This window comes from Mustela lutreola, chromosome 7, assembly GCF_030435805.1.
Source record: "Mustela lutreola isolate mMusLut2 chromosome 7, mMusLut2.pri, whole genome shotgun sequence".
Taxonomy (NCBI): Eukaryota; Metazoa; Chordata; class Mammalia; order Carnivora; family Mustelidae; genus Mustela; species Mustela lutreola.
This window is the reverse complement of record NC_081296.1, coordinates 76,446,573-76,465,831: the sequence shown is the minus strand read 5'-3', so window position 1 is coordinate 76,465,831 and position 19,259 is coordinate 76,446,573. Positions and strand designations below refer to the sequence as shown.

The 19,259-nt window shown below is 40.4% G+C and overlaps 1 protein-coding gene and 1 long non-coding RNA gene across 3 annotated transcripts in view; one reads left to right on the top strand and one right to left on the bottom strand.

The window, feature by feature from the left end:
- Positions 1-11,309, top strand: part of LOC131836281 (aromatase) — a 33,613-nt gene extending 22,304 nt beyond the window's left edge. The window contains exons 5-9 of the mRNA XM_059181539.1: positions 64-178; positions 4,652-4,766; positions 5,178-5,340; positions 8,042-8,283; positions 9,469-11,309. Coding sequence (XP_059037522.1) covers positions 64-178; positions 4,652-4,766; positions 5,178-5,340; positions 8,042-8,283; positions 9,469-9,717 — 884 coding nt within the window. The 3' untranslated portion in view covers positions 9,718-11,309. The remainder of the gene's footprint in view (positions 1-63; positions 179-4,651; positions 4,767-5,177; positions 5,341-8,041; positions 8,284-9,468) is intronic.
- LOC131836284 (uncharacterized) overlaps positions 1-19,259 on the bottom strand; it is a 204,195-nt gene that overhangs the window by 94,175 nt on the left and 90,761 nt on the right. The window lies entirely within an intron of this gene.

Here is a 19,259-nt window from a genome sequence, read left to right as displayed (position 1 = left end):
CAGGTAACTTTCTTGGGCTCACATTTTTGCTCAACTACTCTGCTCTTTGTTTTGTTTTTCCAGAAAGTGCCATCGTGGTTAAAATCCAGGGTTATTTTGATGCATGGCAAGCTCTCCTTCTCAAACCAGACATCTTCTTTAAGATTTCTTGGCTATACAAAAAGTATGAAAAGTCTGTGTAAGTAACACAAGTTTGGAAAACTTATCAGTGAGATTGGATTGACTTTGGGTTGTGTCTTTGCTATTGTTGGCCTGTTTGGCTAGCTTTCTGCTCTTCAGAACCCACAGGGGAGCTGTGGATTAAGTTGCTGATGAAACACTGTACAGCAATTTGGCTGCACGTAGTGGCCAGACCAGAGTAAGGGAGGCCTGAGGCCCAGGCAGCTTTTTAACAAGGGGGCCAAGTGGGTGGTCTGAGAGCCCCAAGTCTGGAATTAGGACATGGCAGTATAGTTTCAGTTGAAGAGATGGGTTGGCTAAACCTATCATCACTATCTGTAAAAATTCTCTTTTCATATCTGGAAAGTGGAAACACAAAATCATTTTATAGCCCTGTTGCTTCTGAATGAATTTAACATAATTCAACTTCTAGGAATTAACAGTAGTCTCAAAAGAATTTTTTCATAATGAATATAATGGACTTCAACAAAATGTGTGATTTCCTTTTTTTTTTTTTTTTTTTTGGTCATATATATGAAACTGTCATTAAATGGCTTTGCCTTGATTATAGACAAGTGTAGACAGAAACTGGACAAATGCCCAAGGGCCTTCAGGCTAAAGAATGGGTTTCTAGAGTGTAAGGAGCGAGCCACTAAACACTGCCCCTCTAACCATCAGTGAGGAGATTATGGGGTTTAGAGGCAGACAGACCTGGTTTATATCCTGTCTCTACTGCTTAGTAACAAATTGGCCTTGGGCAGTTATTTAAAGTAAAATATAACCTACCTTCCAGAATAGAGATATAGATCAATGAGAGCCTATATGTGGGCAATTATCACAGAGGATGGCACATAGAAGGCACTAAAGATGATGGTTTTCTCCTTCCCTCTGTTCATATCTTCTCCCAGATGTCCCCGATGATTTTAAATTCTCCATCTCTAAAAGTTCCCAAACTTGTTTGAAGACCCAACTTCATCCTGTTTGTGTAATTTTGAAAATTTAATAATGTTAGTCTCCAGGAAGGAAGCCAACTTGGTGTTGCTTTATATATTTTCCTGTGGTTGGTGAATATTAAGTAGGAGATTTGGACACTTGGGTCTTTATATGTTTCATTTAGTTTTCACCAGAGCTTATTGTAACTTGAATCAATGAGATAAAAGATTCATCACTTCCATATGTTCAAATTTGTCAGTGGTTTGAAGAGTCTCATTTTATGCTTCTTGGTCATTAGTTTGGCTTTGGTTTTGGCCAGCAAGCCCGTTGAAACTTATTGAATGAAACTATATAATGGTTTCTCTTAGGTTTCTATAGAAATTAGCTCCACAACATTCCCTCTGTATATAATATTTGTCAATGGTTGTTAGTACACTAATCTATATATCCTATGTCCTAGAGCAGTAAAGACAGAGAGAAATCTTTTAATCTTCTCTCCCACCCATACCCATTGTAATAAAGCCATTTTTTAAAAATTAAAGTATAACTGACATAAAACATTACTTTCAGGTATACAAACAACATCATGAGTCAATAATTTTAAATACTGCGAAATGATCACCATTATATCTCACTACTAAACTTTCTTCTCGTGATGAAAGCTTTTAAGATCTATACTCTTAGCAACTTTCAAATCTGTAATACAGTACTGTTAACTATAGTCACTATGCTGTACATCATGTCTCCATGACTTATTTTATAACTAGAAGTTTCTACCTTTTGACTCCCTTCAGCCATTTTGCCCACCCTTACCCCCCTCCACCTCTGGCAGCCACCAATCTGTTCTCTGTATCTCTGAGCTAGGGTTTTGTGTTTTAAGAGTCCACATATAAATGAGATCATATATTAGTTGTCTTTCTCTGTCATGCCAATACTTTTTAGGAATATACTGACGGAAAGGATTCTGGGACAACTACTGCCATCCCTATTTATTCAGTTTTATACTTCTGCCTGTCTTAATTCCCAGTATTGCAGCAGTGTTGTTTTCTACTTTTTATTCTGGAAAGTTTAAGGGTTTTTTTAGCCACAGAACACCTTAAATAAGTGTTCCTGGCCTGGACTGATAACCTAACCAACCTGTTTGGATGCAAAATACGCTCAGAGTTCCAAACCACAGACTCACAGATATATTCTTATAATACGTGTTTGTTAAGTTGGAGATTTCCTGTTTCCTGAACACTGTCGATGAACTCAATTCTCCCAGTGTTTAAGGGCATATAAATTCAGACACATACATTTATGTAAGACCAGCTTCTAACCTGAATAGGGAGAATTCCAATGGACATTCATAGGTCCCAATTCTGGCCCAGGGAGGACGTAGGTGGTCAGAAATGGTTGAAGTTCCATCAAGGAATTCTCCATGAATTTATATAGTCTTAGAGCATTTCAACAACTCCTCAACCTAAATTTAGGGGCCGTGGCTCAGGTAGGAATACTATGAGCATTCACAGCCCACCAACTGAGTGAATATCTGTCCCTTATAAGTAAGAGTTTCACTATTCGCTGAGTAAATGGACTGGTAGATGAATGAATGAATGAATGAATGAATGAATGTAAATTTATCCCTGGTGTCTTTCTGGAGGTATGTATGTATCTACAGGCATACTTACAGAGATACACAATAGATAGCAGCTTCATTTTGAATGACACAGTTACTACACTAGCCTGAAGAATACCTCTTCAAATGTTCAAATACCTTTCTTAAGGGGCACCTGGGTGGCTCAGTTGGTTAAGTGTCTGCCTTCATCTCAGGTCATGGTCTCAGGGTTCTGGGATCAAGTTCATCTTGGGCTCCATGCTCAGTGAGCAGTCTGCTTCTCCCTCTGCCTGCCGCTCCCCCTGCTTGTGCCTGTGCTCTCTTTCTGACAAATGAATAATAAAATCTTAAAAAAAAAAAAAATTCCTTGAGATGCCCATAAAGAAACTTCAAAAAGTGGGAAGAATCTTAAAGAATGTTCCCTTATTGTTCCTGCTGAGCTGGAGTAAACATAGAGGTTATTTATGTCAGCACCACCCACAAGGTGTACAGGTGACTATATCAGCAAATTTTTGAAAGAAAGATTTATTGTACATGTAAGGTAATGCAGAATAGCATGCCCTGAGATTGGTAAACACTACACTTACAGGTGGACACATACGGTTTAAGACAAAGGCAAGCGTAGCAGAATCTAGATCTTAAGATGGACTTACTGTTCATTGAGCTGAGCCCTTCACTTTAAAAGAGATGTAAGAGATGTAAAGTAGGAGTAAAGAGAGTCAATTATCATATGGTTTCACTTATTTATGGAGCATAACAAATAGTATGGAGGACATGGGGAGTTAGAGAGGAGAAGGGAGTTTGGGGAAATTGGAAGGGGAGGTGAACCATGAGAGACTATGGACTCTGAAAAACAATCTGAGGGTTTTGAAGGGGCGGGAGGTGGGAGGTCGGGGTACCAGGTGGTAGATATTATAGAGGGCACGGATTGCACGGAACACTGGGTGTGGTGCAAAAATAATGAATACTGTTATGCTGAAAATAAAAAATAAATTAAAAAAAAGAAGAAGAAGAAGAAAACTAAAATTAAAAAAAGAGAGAGAGATGTAAAGTAGGTCAATAGAAAGAGAACAATCTGAACTAGAACCTGACTCTCTTTCCAAGGTGCTCTTCCCCTTACCACACCATCAAAACACATATAATATACATACTCTTGTAGTTAGTCAATCAATAAATATCTACTTCATGTTTACTATGTGGCAGAAACTGCAAGGTACAAGAGTAAATATCAAGAATAATATTTATCCCTTGTGTTCACTTTCTAGAACAGGAAATCTCAAACTCAATTGTTTCCAGAGTTGGGCAAATAGAAATGGGCTGGGTGGTTATGAGTCAACAGGAAGTGAAGGTGCCTGGGGCAAACTGGTGAGTGCATGCCCCCACCAAAGACCTTCACTGGCCTTTGGTCACTTCAACTTAGACACTGTACGGGACCCATCAAAAATCAGAAAACTTGATTGGATTTATCATTCTGGTGCCAGCTTTTAACCCTTAACTAGAGGTTACAGCCTTCATTTTGCTACCAGTACCTAAAATCTTAGCTAAATTTGGTTCCTTCAGATGAAGTGTAATGAAAATGTAATTTAAGGATCTTTGCGAAAAATTAAGTTCAAATTCAGTAATTCATGAATGCTAAAGGCTTCAATTAAAGCAGATAATTTATTTAAACAAATGGCAAATGAATTCATTTTTGGGCGCCTGGGTGGCTCAGCTTGTTGAGCAACTGTCTTCAGCTCAGGTCATGATCCTGGGGTCCTGGGACTGAGTCCCTCATTAGGCTCCCTGCTCAGTGGGAAGTCTGCTTCTCCCTCTGACCCTCCCATGTCTCGTGCTCTCTCTTTCTCAAAAAAAAAAAAAAAAAAAAATCTTTAAAAAAAATGAATTCGTTTTTCTAGATGTCTTAACTGACTGCAGATAGATTATATTTTCTTTTTTTTTTTCTTTCTTTTTTTTTTTTTTTAGCAAGGATTTGAAAGATGCCATGGAAATTCTGATAGAAGAAAAAAGACATAGAATTTCCACAGCGGAGAAACTGGAAGACTATATGGATTTTGCCACTGAGTTGATTTTTGCTGAGGTATTGACCTGGATTAACCATAATTCCCACACAATATATGTACTCGACTGTGTGCAGGTTGTGTAAAGATCCCCTCTTGTAATTGTTGCATACTTCTGCTTTTAAGTATCTGCTCTAGTACTTCTATAATGATGACTGAAAGAGCCCACTCAGACTGACCTTTAAGATCGAAACTACTGTGTCTGCACAGTACAAAATATGAAAATGGGGGAGCCCAGAGACAGTAAATATAGATAATTGGTTAAATTTTTCTGATTTCACATGAAGACTATTATGAAAAATGTCAGTTACAGAGGTGTAATATTTATGACCTCATTTTACTGATGTTTTTGATCCTAACTGTCCCTTCCCCTCCTTTTTGGAAGCTTTGAGTTTCTTTTCTAACTTTTCTCCCTTCTTCCAATTGTTCAGAAACGTGGTGACCTGACAAGAGAGAATGTGAACCAGTGCATACTGGAAATGTTGGTCGCAGCACCAGACACCATGTCTGTCTCTGTGTTTTTCATGCTATTTCTCATTGCAAAGCACCCTAAGGTTGAAGAGGCAATAGTGAAGGAAATCCAGACTGTTATTGGTAAGAACTGATCAAATAATAATAGAGCTTAGAAAAAAATTCCTTCTGAACCTCGGCTTTTTATGTCCTAAGAATCTGATTTCAAAAAATCTTTATTTTAATTCATCCAGAGAATAATAAAGGTAGTCATTTTGCCACACTTGGTTATGCCAGATAGATCGCAAATCCATTCTTACTGTGTTTTTTTTTTCCATTATAAAAACAGTGCATCCTCATTGCAAAAAAATTAAATAACACAGAGATGTATAAAGCATTCTCTGACCCCTTCCACTCTCTTCACCAGCCTCATCTGTACTCCCCAGGGGGAACTACTGTTAATACTTTGCTGTGTATTCTTCAAGGCCTTCCTTAATATGCACTTAAATGTTCTGCCTACCCTACCAGGGCCAAATGCTTTTGTGGGTCCTTCCAGGGAACTGGCTATCATCTACAGCAGTGTTTCTGAGTTTCAAGCATTCTGTTTACAAATAAACTTCCAGTCAGCGGCAGAAGGACAAGGGGAGAATGACAGCAAAGGCAAAAGAATGATCAGTTTCCCTCTCCCCCCAAATCCAGTAATGCTGGACCATTCTTCCCTAGTCCTCTCCCCCCTCAAGCTGAGCAGGTCCCTACTCAGCTCTTCCTGACACTACATTTTCTGTTCTGCCTTTGCCTAAGCATCATTCTGCATGCTGCCACTCCCTTCCATACAAACACTGTCATATTTAGAGGAAATTGCTTTCTGGGGAACAAAACCAGAATTCCTTATTTGGAATGTCCTTCATGTGGATAATCTTTTTTCTTTTCTTTTCTTTTCTTTTTTTTTTAAGAGGGAGAGCAAATGAGAGAGAGCAAGCACAGGTACCATGAACACGGGTGGGTGGGGTTGGTGGGAAGGGGGAAGGGGAAGAGGAAGTGAGAGAAAGAGCTGCCTCAGGATCCTGGGCTGATTTTGATTCTGCAAGAGTGGTAACCCATTTGAGGATGCTCTGATGCAGGACTTGATCCCACAGCCCTGGGATCATGAGGGGCCGAAATCAAGAGTCAGACGCTTAACCGATTGAGCCACCTAGGCTCCCCAATATAGATGATCTTTTTAGGAACACATTTCTGACATATGAAGAGATATCAGTAATGATAAAGACCTTTCTCTCTTGACCTTATACAATCCCTGTGAAAAGACTTACTTGGTTGCAGAGCAGCACCATCTTTTTAAAGCCATTCGAGTGTTACTTAAAATAGTTGACAGTAAGGGGAAATTTCACAGAAGGGTTAAATATGTGAGAGAAGGTATCTACAGATGTGTTGCTGTGCCTGGGAAGACAGATAGCAGGAAGCCAGAATAACATCCAAGCCCCAAATTCCAGAATGGTTTCTCATGTGCCCCGTCAGATTGTGGTTTCTGGGTCAGGCACAGGGGGAAATCAGTGAATAAGCCAGAGCTATTCCTATACCTGTAAGGCTCACAGGCTGGCAGGAGAAAGAGAACTTAACAAGCAAGCCCAGTGGAGTGAAGAGAGAGCCACAGAATGATGGAGTTCAGGCAACAAGGTGAAAATTGTTCTTGAAACCATGAGCATTTAATACAATTTCCTTGAGAGGTGAAAAGTGTTTGCGCCCTGTGATATCCCCCTGACACTTCAACAAACCTTTACAAAGATGGAAAACAGCTGAACCATGTGTCCATGTGTTCATGCTCCCTCCAGATACACATACATACTAATTACTTCCTAGGGAATGCCTCTCATTATCTTCTCTATCGTCTTCACTTCTATCCACCCCACCCCAGATAAATGTACCCCCATGAGACCCTTGAGTGTAAAAAAAAAAAAAAAAAAGTAGTATGCAAAGTGCAGGGCTGTTACAATTCTCTAACCAAATGAGAACTTTTCTGAATGGCATAGTTGTATAGAAGACAAAGCTGACTGAGGCCCCTGGGCTGATTTTGGTTCTGCAAAAGTGGTGACCCATTTGAGAATGCTCTGAGGCTTTGCCAGTTCTGGGAGTAATCCAAGCCTCTCTGACCAGTGTCAGGCCAATCTGAAACAGTAAAAGTATCTGTCAACCCTAGCACATCTAGAGTTTAGCTGAGGCTCCTGTTTTGCTTTGGTAGGGAGAGAGGTTCTTGCCGCTCTACTGCAATGGGTCGTACTTGATGAGATGGAAGGAGGGACTATCAGTGATGCATTCCAGGCAGATGACTGCACAGGGGACCAGACGAGAAAATTTCACTGAAAGGGATTTAATTCACCATTTCACTTTGACTAGAGAAGGAGTGAATGTCCCCTAGAATTTAGAAGGGGATACCAAACTCGAAGACAGAGGCCAGGCAGATAAAAGTTTGAAGCAGACTGTGTAGGTCTGCATAAAACCACAGGTGGATTCCCCTCTAAAGGGCTCATCGGCCACTCAAGGTCACCTCGTCATTGCCATGCAGGGATGTGGGTCCAGTATCCCCAGGTTTTCTGATTTTTCTAGAAATCCAGACTTTTCCATGAAATCTCCTAGGTTTTATAGTAATTAGCTTCAAGTCTGAATTTTTATAAAACATGCTGTGAACCAAATGACATACTCAACCTAGGTTGCTGGTTTGCATTAGAATCTAGAAAAAAAATATTTTCAGCCAGGAGCTGACTTTTCTGTGGAAACTATGGGAGTTTTAATGCCCATCACATATTGTAACTACCATTACCTCCTTGTCCTGTTTAACCTGTTCCCACAGGTGAAAGAGATGTAAGGATTGATGATATGCAAAAATTAAAAGTGGTGGAGAACTTTATCTACGAGAGCATGCGGTACCAGCCTGTTGTGAACTTAGTCATGCGCAAAGCCTTACAGGATGATGTCATCGATGGCTACCCAGTGAAAAAGGGGACTAACATTATCCTGAATATTGGAAGAATGCATAGGCTCGAGTTTTTCCCCAAGCCCAATGAATTTACTCTTGAAAACTTTGCAAAGAATGTAAGAGCTCTTCCTTAAACCCAAGCATGCCACTCTTAAAAATGTCAACTGTTAAATCCTCTCTGGTTCTGTGTTTGCACCATGTACATTTCATTCTATTTACTTGTTTCCCTCTATTGCCTCACCAGAAGCACATGTTTCCTCTGGCTTAGGACAAGACTACCGTCCTCAAGCCAACAATGCTGGGTCTCTAGCTCTGAGAAGCATCCACATGGTGGCCACACAATGGGTCAAAGGTCCAGCCCTTAATTTGGCTGCCATGAGACAAATGTTGTTTAACCCAACAAGCCTACTTTCCCATTTCAACTTGTCCCTTTGTAACCATGTAGATTCAACTCTGGCACTTCCTAAGCAAAGGAAAATCCAGTTGTGCTTCAGATGGAAATCAAACGAGACGAAGATTTAGTTTTCACAGTTTGCCTTTGGTTAGCCAAATGGCCCAATGAACCCTAGTTCCCATTCTAAATGGAATTCAGTACCTAGAAGAGCTTCAGCTTCATATAGTATAGATTCTGCTTCAGTTATGTCAAATTTTAGGCAATGATGTTTATTAACCAAAATTTTCCAGATATTTCCCTCGTCCTCCTCTTTTTCTATTTGCATATGATGTATAAATCTGATCCCAATTAATCCAGTTCTCTAATTCATTCTGTTTCTATGTGATCAACCCATTCTATGTTGACAACTGTTCAACAAAGATTTATTGAACATTTACTATGTGCCAGGTACTATGTAAACACAGATGGTAACAAGACAGACAGATTTGGTCCCCATTAATTTTTTGCATATCTAAAAATATTTGGATGCTTGACACTAATGGGCCAGGAGTCAACACCTTTGCACACAAAAAAAACAATCTTTGCCTTGGTGAAATGCAGTAGAGTAATAAAGCTGTGGCTATTGCACAGACCTAGTTGAGTATGCTAACACTGGTTATAATAACATGATGTGCATTGCTTTATCCCAGCAAATTAATGTGAAAAGCAGGGACTGTCCAAGTTGGGCATATATCATGGGGTGGATCACACTGGATAAAAAAAGAACTTATTTGAGTTACACTCATGCATCTCAGTGAAGGAACAGTATGGTTTGGACCCTATAACAGCGTTCTGACCGATTGGTGGTTTCAGGGTGAATCAAAGAGAGACTACATGACTCTGGCTAACTGTCTGATCATTTTCATAGGTTCCCTACAGGTATTTTCAGCCTTTTGGTTTTGGGCCCCGTAGCTGTGCAGGAAAATACATCGCCATGGTGATGATGAAAGTCGTCCTGGTTACACTTCTGAGACGATTCCACGTGCAGACATTGCAAGGAGAGTGTGTTGAAAGTTTACGGAAAACATATGGCTTGTCCTTACACCCAGATGAAACTAGCAACTTGCTGGATATGGTTTTTATCCCAAGAAATTCAGAAAAGTGCCTCAAACACTAAAGAAAATCGATCAGTACCTACTCTGGAGCATTTCTCATCAGTAGTTCACATGAAAATCGTCCGTCTTCACCAGGTAGTGTCATCCTCACAATGAACATTTGGTGGCCTGTGCCATTTTATAGGCATACCTCATATGGATTGTCAGCAAGTCAGGAGACATTGCTCACCTGTTCTTTCCAAATCAGAGAACAAGACTTCCAGAGAAAATAAAGGTCAAGAATTTATAGGGAAAATGGTCAATCCCACAAAACATGCTTTGGAAAAAGTAGGTCATCAGCAAAACTTACATCCTCCTTCCCACAAAATCTCTACTGCCTGCCCCCAAAGCACTTTAATGTCTGGGGCAGAAACACTCAAGTCCATTAGAAAGGCCAGGCTGATGTCCAGGTACTTAGGACCCAACATACCTGCTAATGTGAATAAAAGTATTTTGATTTAGTTTTCAGTGGTAGGCTCCATGACATTCATATTCTTTGGAGAAGTGCTTACAAATTCAACATTTGATGTTTCCTATGAATTATTCAATTTACTCTTGATTACCCACAGGTGACTTGCCTGTGGCAAAAGTTAAATAGGGGACTATCCTTTCCCAGGGTCTCAATGTATCCTCAGCCACTCACTTCCACTACAATAGACACAGATTTGGGTAATATAAAGTAACTTAGTAATAGCCTGAGTAAAATATAATCAGGACCACACATCTGCTATAGGAAAAGAAAAATCACCCAATTCATTTCAAATCAAATAAAAATTCTTTTCTTCATGTTTGTATCATTGATTAGCTCCACTAGTGCTAATCAAGAGATAACTTTAAATAATGGTATCTATGAACTCTTACAATGGCCCCAATGATTTGAGAGAGGAGAGCTCCTCTACGTCTACATCTAATTCCACAACCTAGTGGGTTCAAGCCCATTCCAACCTCTTTCTCCCTCAACAGTTCCCCCTCTCTTTCTTTCCGTGATTCCGAAGTTAACAGCAACAAATCAGTAGAGAACATGGTCAAGGTAGAGGTCTTGCAATCATCTTTTATGCTACCTCGAATTTAATAGTTACTTTAGAGATTTAACAGCTATTGAGTTTATTGAATCATTATATATAGCCATGGATAAAATGCACACCTTATAAATTAGTTCTTTAAAGAGAATCAAGTATGGGGCCCCTTGGCTGGCTCAGTCATTTAAACATCTGACTCTCGGTTTTGGTTCAGGTCATGATCTCAGGGTTGTGAGATCGAGCCACGTGTCGGGCTCCATGCTGGGTGTGGAGCCTGCTTAAGATATCCTCTCTCCCTCTCCTTCTACCCTCTCCCCACTCTTGTGTGCTCTCACTCTAAAATAAATAAGGAAATAATAAAAATTTTTAAAAATAAAGAGAATCAAGTAGACAAGTTAATTTTCCAAATACTTTACTTGTGTTAAATAGCCAATATGATTGTATCTACTGAATGCCATTTAAAAATTGTAAACTCATTTACAAGTAAATGTTTGCTATTGAGTTAAGTGCCATCTCAACATTTGAATATTTTTTTCATCCTACTGTTTAGTAATAGGACAACAGATAAGAATAAAATGAGAGTATAAGAACCCTGAGAGTAGGAGCTCTTTTATTTCTTTTGTAATCCATCCCAATCCCCCATTCTGATTCTGTATATCTACCCTGGAAGAAGGATATCACTGAACACACACTCTTGCTTATACATAATTTAAGTGGCCTCAGAATACAAGTAAAGGGGAGGCAAGTATTCTAAGAATTCAAGGATATTTCTTAGTAAAGAAGGAAATATTTGAACTTGGAACAATATGGATCATTTATATGGCTTAAACATACACAGAAATATACCTGTATACCTGGATATGTCCATAGTCAGGTCTGGACAAGCATCCAAATAATTCAGGCTCCAGTAAGAAAGGCCAGGATTCTATAGTTAATGTACCCAAGTTAATTCACTTCATGACTATAAACACACACTTTACTTGGCCTCTAGCTGGAGCTGCAGGGTAGAGGAAAAGAGACTTCAGACAGTATACTTTACCCATCCAGTTCCCTTGGAACATCTACTGTATTTTGTATGTAGGCATGTAGCTAAGGCCAATGTCTACACAGTCAAACTCAAATGGAAGGTTTATATAGTTATATAGAGATATTGTAGATACAAAAGTATGCTGGGGAAAAGCTAGGTATGGGGGTGGGGGACAAGAGAATGATAGTAAGAGGGAAAGTATTGGTTTGAATGACCCAAGAAGACTCCCAAAATCAAATTATCCTGGTAGTCATTCAACTTTTCATTCTGCTTGGTCTGTACTAACAACCCTCATATGTTTGTACAGGCTTTGCTTAAGGAATTGGGAGTATCATTGATTTTTCATTAGGTTGATCAACATATATTTGAAAATCCTGTTTTCAGAATTTTGCCTCATTGTTATGTACTTAATTATCATCTTGAATGTGCTGTGGATTCAACTTTCACCAGTTTTCAAAGAAATTGTCAGTGAAATGCATATATAAAGACTCTATTGTGGTGAAATCATAAAGACAGTTGTGCTCTCCTATCTTCAGGTATACTGGACACTGCTCCCTCTGCCTTCATTGACACCCCACTTTTTTCTCATCCAAGGAGAAAATAATGCCATACGGAACATCCCACATATTGAGAAATTCAGTTGGAAGTTGTCACTTTTATTTCTAAATAGCACCTTTGGCTAATCATGGTGCTAATATTCTCATAAGTATATGGCATTGGCCCACTAGAAAGAATACAAGCTGAATCCTCCTCAGCCTCCAGTATCATCTGGACTCTGTGACTGAATCTTTCACTCATACTTGCAGAAGGATATGCTCAATTAAATTCCGTCAAAGTAATGAATGACATGGAATTTGTGATACTTTAGTTGGACTTAGCTCACGAAAAGCAAAGTCAAAGCTGAACTCTCCAGGGCTCATCAGATAGGGCTTACCTGAGTGAACGCCCTCATTTCTTTTCTGCAGCTCTTTGCAGATGTTGACCTATGTCTAGGGAGCCAATGGCCATACCCTCTTTCCACCAGCTCAACCAAACAGGATGCATTCACACAAATCAACCTGGTCCAAGTCTAGCCCACTAGGTATACTCTGCCCTTCTTCTTTTATCAAGAAAGCATTTTAAAGCATAAAACAAATGGGAATTATTGTAAGAATATAATTATAAAAATTACTATAAGAATAACCTTGAATCCACTCTTATTATAACCAAATGCAAACATTTCACAAACTTCAGTATTTTAATTTACAGTAGTCCCCCTTTATCCATGGTTTCACTCTGCACCATTTCAGAGACCCATGGTCAACAGCAATGAGGGAGAAGATGATCCTTTGCAAGTACTATGAGAAGGTCAACAGTAGCCTAACACTGTGTCACAGTGCCTGCATCACTCACCTCACTTCTGCTCACCATGCTGGCATTTTATCATCTCACACCATCACAAGAAGAAGGGTTCATACAGTATAGTAAGATCTTTTGAGAAAGAGTGAAACCACTTTCATACAACTCATACAACAATCTATTGTTAAAATTGTTCTCTTTTATTACTAGCTATTGTTGTTAATCTTTTACTGTGCTTAATTTAAAAGTTAAACTTTATCATAGAGATGTCTGTACAGGAAGAAAACTATGTATAGGGTTTGGTACTATCTGGTTTCAGGCATCCACTGTGGGTCTTGGGCATCCCACATGGATAGCATGGATTACTATATTAGTAAAATATTTCTTATGATGAAGATCTGAAATTACAAGACCTAGAGGTTGAGCCTGTGGTCCAAGTGGTTTTTAAAATCCCTTTCAGCTCTATGACCTCCTAAATAAGGAGGCAATAAACCCTCAAATCTAGGCTCAGCCTTTTCTTACATGTATAGTTGGGCAAGCTGTTCAATCTCTCCATACCTCAGTCTTCTCATCAATCCAATGGGGATAATAATTACTTCAGAAGGTTGCTGTAAGGCTTATAAGAGATGATTCATGTGAAGTTGTTAGGACAGTGTCTGGTACAGGACAACTTCTCAATAAGCATAGGCACAATAATGATGATGCTCAGCAGTTATGTTGACTCATGACACCCTCAAACATTTTCACATGCAGTAGAGAGGGCAGAAGATGTGCCAGATGCTTCTACATCCATTTCCCATTTTAAGCTTCATGACGACTCTCACATTAGTATGATTGCTCCAGGAAGCCCCACATTGTATCCATGAGAACAGAAACCCAGGGAGTTTGGGAGACTTGCCCTCAAGTCCACCACTCCTTCCAAAGCCCCTGGCCCCTTCATTGAGCTGCTTCTTTGCCACAGGACTCACTGCTGGAAGGCTGAGAAGAACAGTCAGTTTCCCAGTTCTCCCATCTTATTATGTTAGGCAACCCCCTTTTGAGACTTGTCATTCCTTGCCTCCTTACCCAAGGAATCTGACACAGGAAATACATCAGTTTCTTCATCCATAAAATCTGGATGATTCCGCCTTACCCACCCCACACACAGGTATGTTTGGAGAATAGTCCATGGGAAAGCGCTATAAAATTTCTCTTAGTATAAGGTAGGGGATCTAACATGTGGATGTCAACATCTCCCTCAAGAGGAAATTATCAGGTTCCATCAGGCTATTCCCCAACCACTAGGAACATTTCTAGTTTTGCACAATTTCAATTCCTTTCAGCTACAATACTGTGTAAAAAAAAGAGAGCGGAAGAAAAAAATTGTAATTTACTATAAACACATAGTAGGCAAACTGGACCTTATGATGGCCACAAAATCATCTCTATTTTGGTTAAATTGGAAAAGGCTAAGAAGCCGACTATGGTGGACAGCTGTTAAGGAAATTCTACATTTGGCAAGGATTCCAGATATGAATGAACTATTCAATCTTTCATTACTTCCAAACTGTTATGTGTTTGGCATGGAGAAAACCCAACCAGACACAGTGCATACAAGCTTCCTCTGCTAGCCTATTTGAGCTCAGATGGATAAGTAGCTGAGCACAATACCCCTTTGCCTCCTTCCCACTCCACGTTATTGTGAAAGTGTGTTTCTTCTTTCAGACCAAGAAAACAAGAATGACTGCATTTACTTTCTTATTCTACTAAGTTCTTTACATTCTCACTTAATTCTCCCAGCAATACTATGACGCAAGTATTATCCTCATTTCCAGAAAAAGTTACCCACCTATCCAGCCACGTATACCCCTTTGCTACCTGCTTGCTAGAGTTTCCCTCTCATACCCGCACATCCCCAACACACATGGTGAGTGTCTCAAGTTCTCTTATCAAAACCTGTTCTCAAAAAAATTTTTAAGTCTGCTTTTAACCAATCGTTTTCTTTAAGATTTTATTTTTAAATAATCACTACATTTAATGTGGGACTTAAACTCACAACCCTGAGATCAACAGTCATGTATTCCCACCACATGAGCCAAGGAGGCACCCCTCTCCTCTGGTTTTTAGATCTATCTAAATTATAAATGATAAAGCAAAGCTAAGGCTTGAAATGTTATCCTCCCTTCCAACATAGGTTTTTGTTTGTCCAGAGGATTTCCCCAAAGCATTATAGGCAACAACAAGCTGGGCTTGTGGAAGGAGAGGAGGGAAAAGGAGGCAGTGCCTTTGAGAACCCCTTGAAATGATAGCACCTACTTCACACACACAGGAAGCTGGCTTTACCTACACAGTAGTCTCTAAGTTGTTAAGGGTCCTGAATCAGAATGTCTAGAGGAGCCAGGCAGGTAACATAAATCAGACGATCAGGCCAGCTGTAAATAGAGCTTGTATGAAAAAAGAAGCATTCTCACCCAAAGGCATTCAAGTTCAATGTTCACAAAACACAGTGCCAGCCAGATTAGTCATCCTTGGGCTGGACTGGGCCCATGGCTTAAGTCTCTAACATCAATCCCTTTCACATCCATCATTTTTTTGGTGCCCCCTTCCCATCCAACCACCCTGTGAGGAAGGTGAGAAGTCTCCATTTCACTGATGAGGAAATTGAAGCCTGGGGAGGTCAAGTGGTTTGTCCAATGTCACACAGTAAGGACCACATCTAGAATTCCTCCCAGGGATCCCCGAGTCTGAGTCTGACCTCACCAGCCCAACTTCTCTTCCTAGCTGGCCATCTTCCAAACATGACTGCAGTGTCCTCTCTCCAATCTGAACCTCGGTGGACCATCTGTAAATGCAGATTTCACCAGAGGACTTCTACAGTCATTTTCAATGCCTTCATTCAAACTTGTTATTTTGCTTCATAAACATAACACCATTTCCCCCTTTATATCTAGGCTCTAATAAACTGAGTGGGTAAGGCAATTTCACTTGCTGGTCAGACATGCAATTTGGCTGTTGAAGGGACGATTTGGGCATTCATTGAATATCAACTGCAGAATACAAGTCCCAAACACTAATATGCCTGTATGTAGCCCTGACTTACTGCTGCAAGGGCATGAAATGTGTTCATGGACCACTTTTCACTCACAGATTATCACTTTATGCCCTATTTGAACTTGTAGGCAAACCAATACATATACTGAAGCAAATCCTTTTCTCTGAGTAGCCTTGGTTTTATACTCAAACTAATGGATCACTAAGATCAAAGTACCTCCCTTCCCTCCTGAAATTAATGCTCTCTCTGGCATGCTTACCACCCTCCCCAAATGCAGCTTGGTGCTTTTACTGTTCGTGAAACTCATGAAACAATCCAAAACACACAAAGAAAAATGAACTCTTTGCTCGTGATAATGCAGGAGTGCCTGACACATCTTTGTGTGTGGTCTCTGAGGCAAGTGTGGAGAAGAAGGAAATGTTATAAATCATTAAGTTGAAAAAAAAAAGAAAAAAATCATTAAGTTGTCACAAGCAATTGCTCTCCATCTTCAAGCACTTGCATGTCCAGCTTATCTCATTTAAACCTCACAATAATCATGCAAGAGATTATTCCCCATTTTGCAGGTGATAAAACTGATTCTCAAAGAGTAACTTGCCCACACTTTCTTACCTAGAAATTTGAGCCTCTGATTTATCCCAAAATCTATGATTTTTTTCCCTGTATGCTACACTGACTAAAAGTGGGATTTGGTCCTTTGTAAAATCAAATATAAATTTAAATGTAAAGCCTGTAAGTTTTCATTGGCATAGTTATTAAAATTGGGGAGAAGGGTGGCAGAAAATAATGTCCTTAGAATACTGATGAATCTTTGCCCTTATCTGAGCTCCACCACCCAGATTACTATAGAAATAAATCCAAAAACAGTGTCTTGGGACTCTGTCTGATCTCTCCAACCACCAGGCAATGATAGATCAAACCAGTTATATCTATTTGGCTATATGAAGGAGTCAAAGTAAATTAATCAATATATTTTCTCTAGCCATTCATGTTTTAGTCATCTTAGTGTCTGGCACATAGCATGAACTCAATACATTTTTGGTGGATAGAACATTGGTGAAAGAATATTTGAGTCACTGAGAAAATCAAGTTCGACTAGATTCACAAAAATAATTGGTATCATATGTACACCTTCTAAAATGAACCACTGACCCAGGCTGAGTCAGGGAATGAACTGGCTATACATATAAAAAAAGAAAAAGAGGGCACCTAGGTGGTTCCGTTGGTTAAGCCTCTGCCTTCTGCTCAGGTCATGACGCCAAGGTCCTGGGATCAAGTCCTGCATTAGTCTCCCTGCTCAGCAAGGGGTCTGCTCCCCCCTCTCATTCTGCCCCTCCTCCCTGCTTGTGCTCTCTCTCTCTCCCTCACTTAAATAAAATAAACTTTAAAAGATAAACAACAACAAAAACAACAAAAAAAAAAAAAAAAACATGGGCAAACCAGGGGAGCTGGTACACTTCTTGGTCAGGGCTTCTAGGCCGAAGGCAGCTGCTTAACCAACTGAGCCACCCAGGAGTCCCAGTCAGGGCTTCTAGGGAGAGAGTTCCTGCTCATTAGGGAGTTGGGACAAGATAGACCTTGACACCCCTCTTATAACTTGAAGTTCCACAAGTCTATGGGTTGGTAAGGAGTTGAACATTTTCCTTTTTCTTTTTTTTATAAAGACTTTATTTATTTATTTGACAGACGGAGGTCACAAGTAGGCAGAGAAGCAGGCAGAGAGAGAGGAGGAAACAGGCTCCCCACCGAGCAGAGGGCCCAACGCAGGGCTCGATCCCAGGACCCTGGGATCATGACCTGAGCTGAAGGCAGAGGCTTTAACCCACTGAGCCACCGAGGCACTCCAGGAGTTGAACATTTTATAATTGGAGCCAAAAAGCTGGTCCCCTGAACACACAGCTTCAAAGAGGCCATCTTCCAGAAGAACCTCCCTTAGCTCCACAATCAGTCCCAATTCATAAGGATAGTGAATATACGGTATTTTTGTGCTTAATGATTGCATGTGATGCCCACTGGTTATCAGGAGAGGTAACACTGTGCATATTTAAAGCTCTAAGTCATTTCCAAAAAAGCACATTTCATCATATTTCAATGTGATTATCCCCTCTTCTCCATCGTAGAATTCAGTAGTAGTGGTAGTCCTCTCTAATTCAGTAGCCTGCATCCCGGCTTCTCATAGATCTTTGGCAGAGCCTGCCACATGGGTTCTCCTGATAGTCCTTTCATTGCCCTGCCTCCTGTCTCAGGTGCACTGAGGACTGTGCTCAGGGAACCCCCACCCTGATTCCTGGCCCAGGACTGCTGTTCTCTTCCAGTGAATCTGGTCTGTATTTGCTTTTCATCCTTCTTTTTCTTCTTCTTCTACAGATCCTCCTTCCACAATTCTTTGTGCTTTCGGAACCTCTGTTACCTCTTTCCTTTCCTTTTATAATCCCCAGTCACCTTCCCAAATTGCTCTGGGCACAAGCCACAGGTTCAGGGGCTTCATGGACCATTTTATTCAGCACTGGGTGAGCTGAGTTGCCCACTCCCCATTTACACCTCAAGCTCTTGCCTCAGTGAGGGGTCACCCTTCCTCACTGAGCCAGTTTCCTTGGAAGGCCATAACTACCCATAGCTGGGAGGCTTAAAAACCTCAGAAATAGACTCTCTCATGCTTCTGAAGGCCAGAGGCTGAAATTAAGGTGTCGGCCGGGCGGTGCTCCTCAGATGTTCTAAGAGAGACTCCACTGCCTTTCCAGTTTCTTCTTGGCCTCCTTGGCTTATGGCCTCATCACTCTAATCTCTGTCTCTGTGGTCATGTTGCCTTGTCCTCCTCAGTCTGTCTGAAGTCTCCCCCTGCCTCTCTTGTAAGGACACATCATGTGATTGCACATGGATTACCTGCACACCAGGTAATCCAGGATAATCTCATTTTAAGATATCCTTAATTGCACCTGCAAAGAAACCCCACACACACACTTCCCCCCCCCAAAGATGGTCATATTCACAAGATCCAGGGATTTGGGTGTTGACATATGTTTTAGGGTAGGGCGTGGGAAGGTCATCATTCAATCCATATAGTCCCTCAGGACCTGCCTGGCAGTTCATACTTTCTAGAGCAGTGTTTCCTAAACTTGAATTTACATCTCAGTGACCTGAGATTCTATT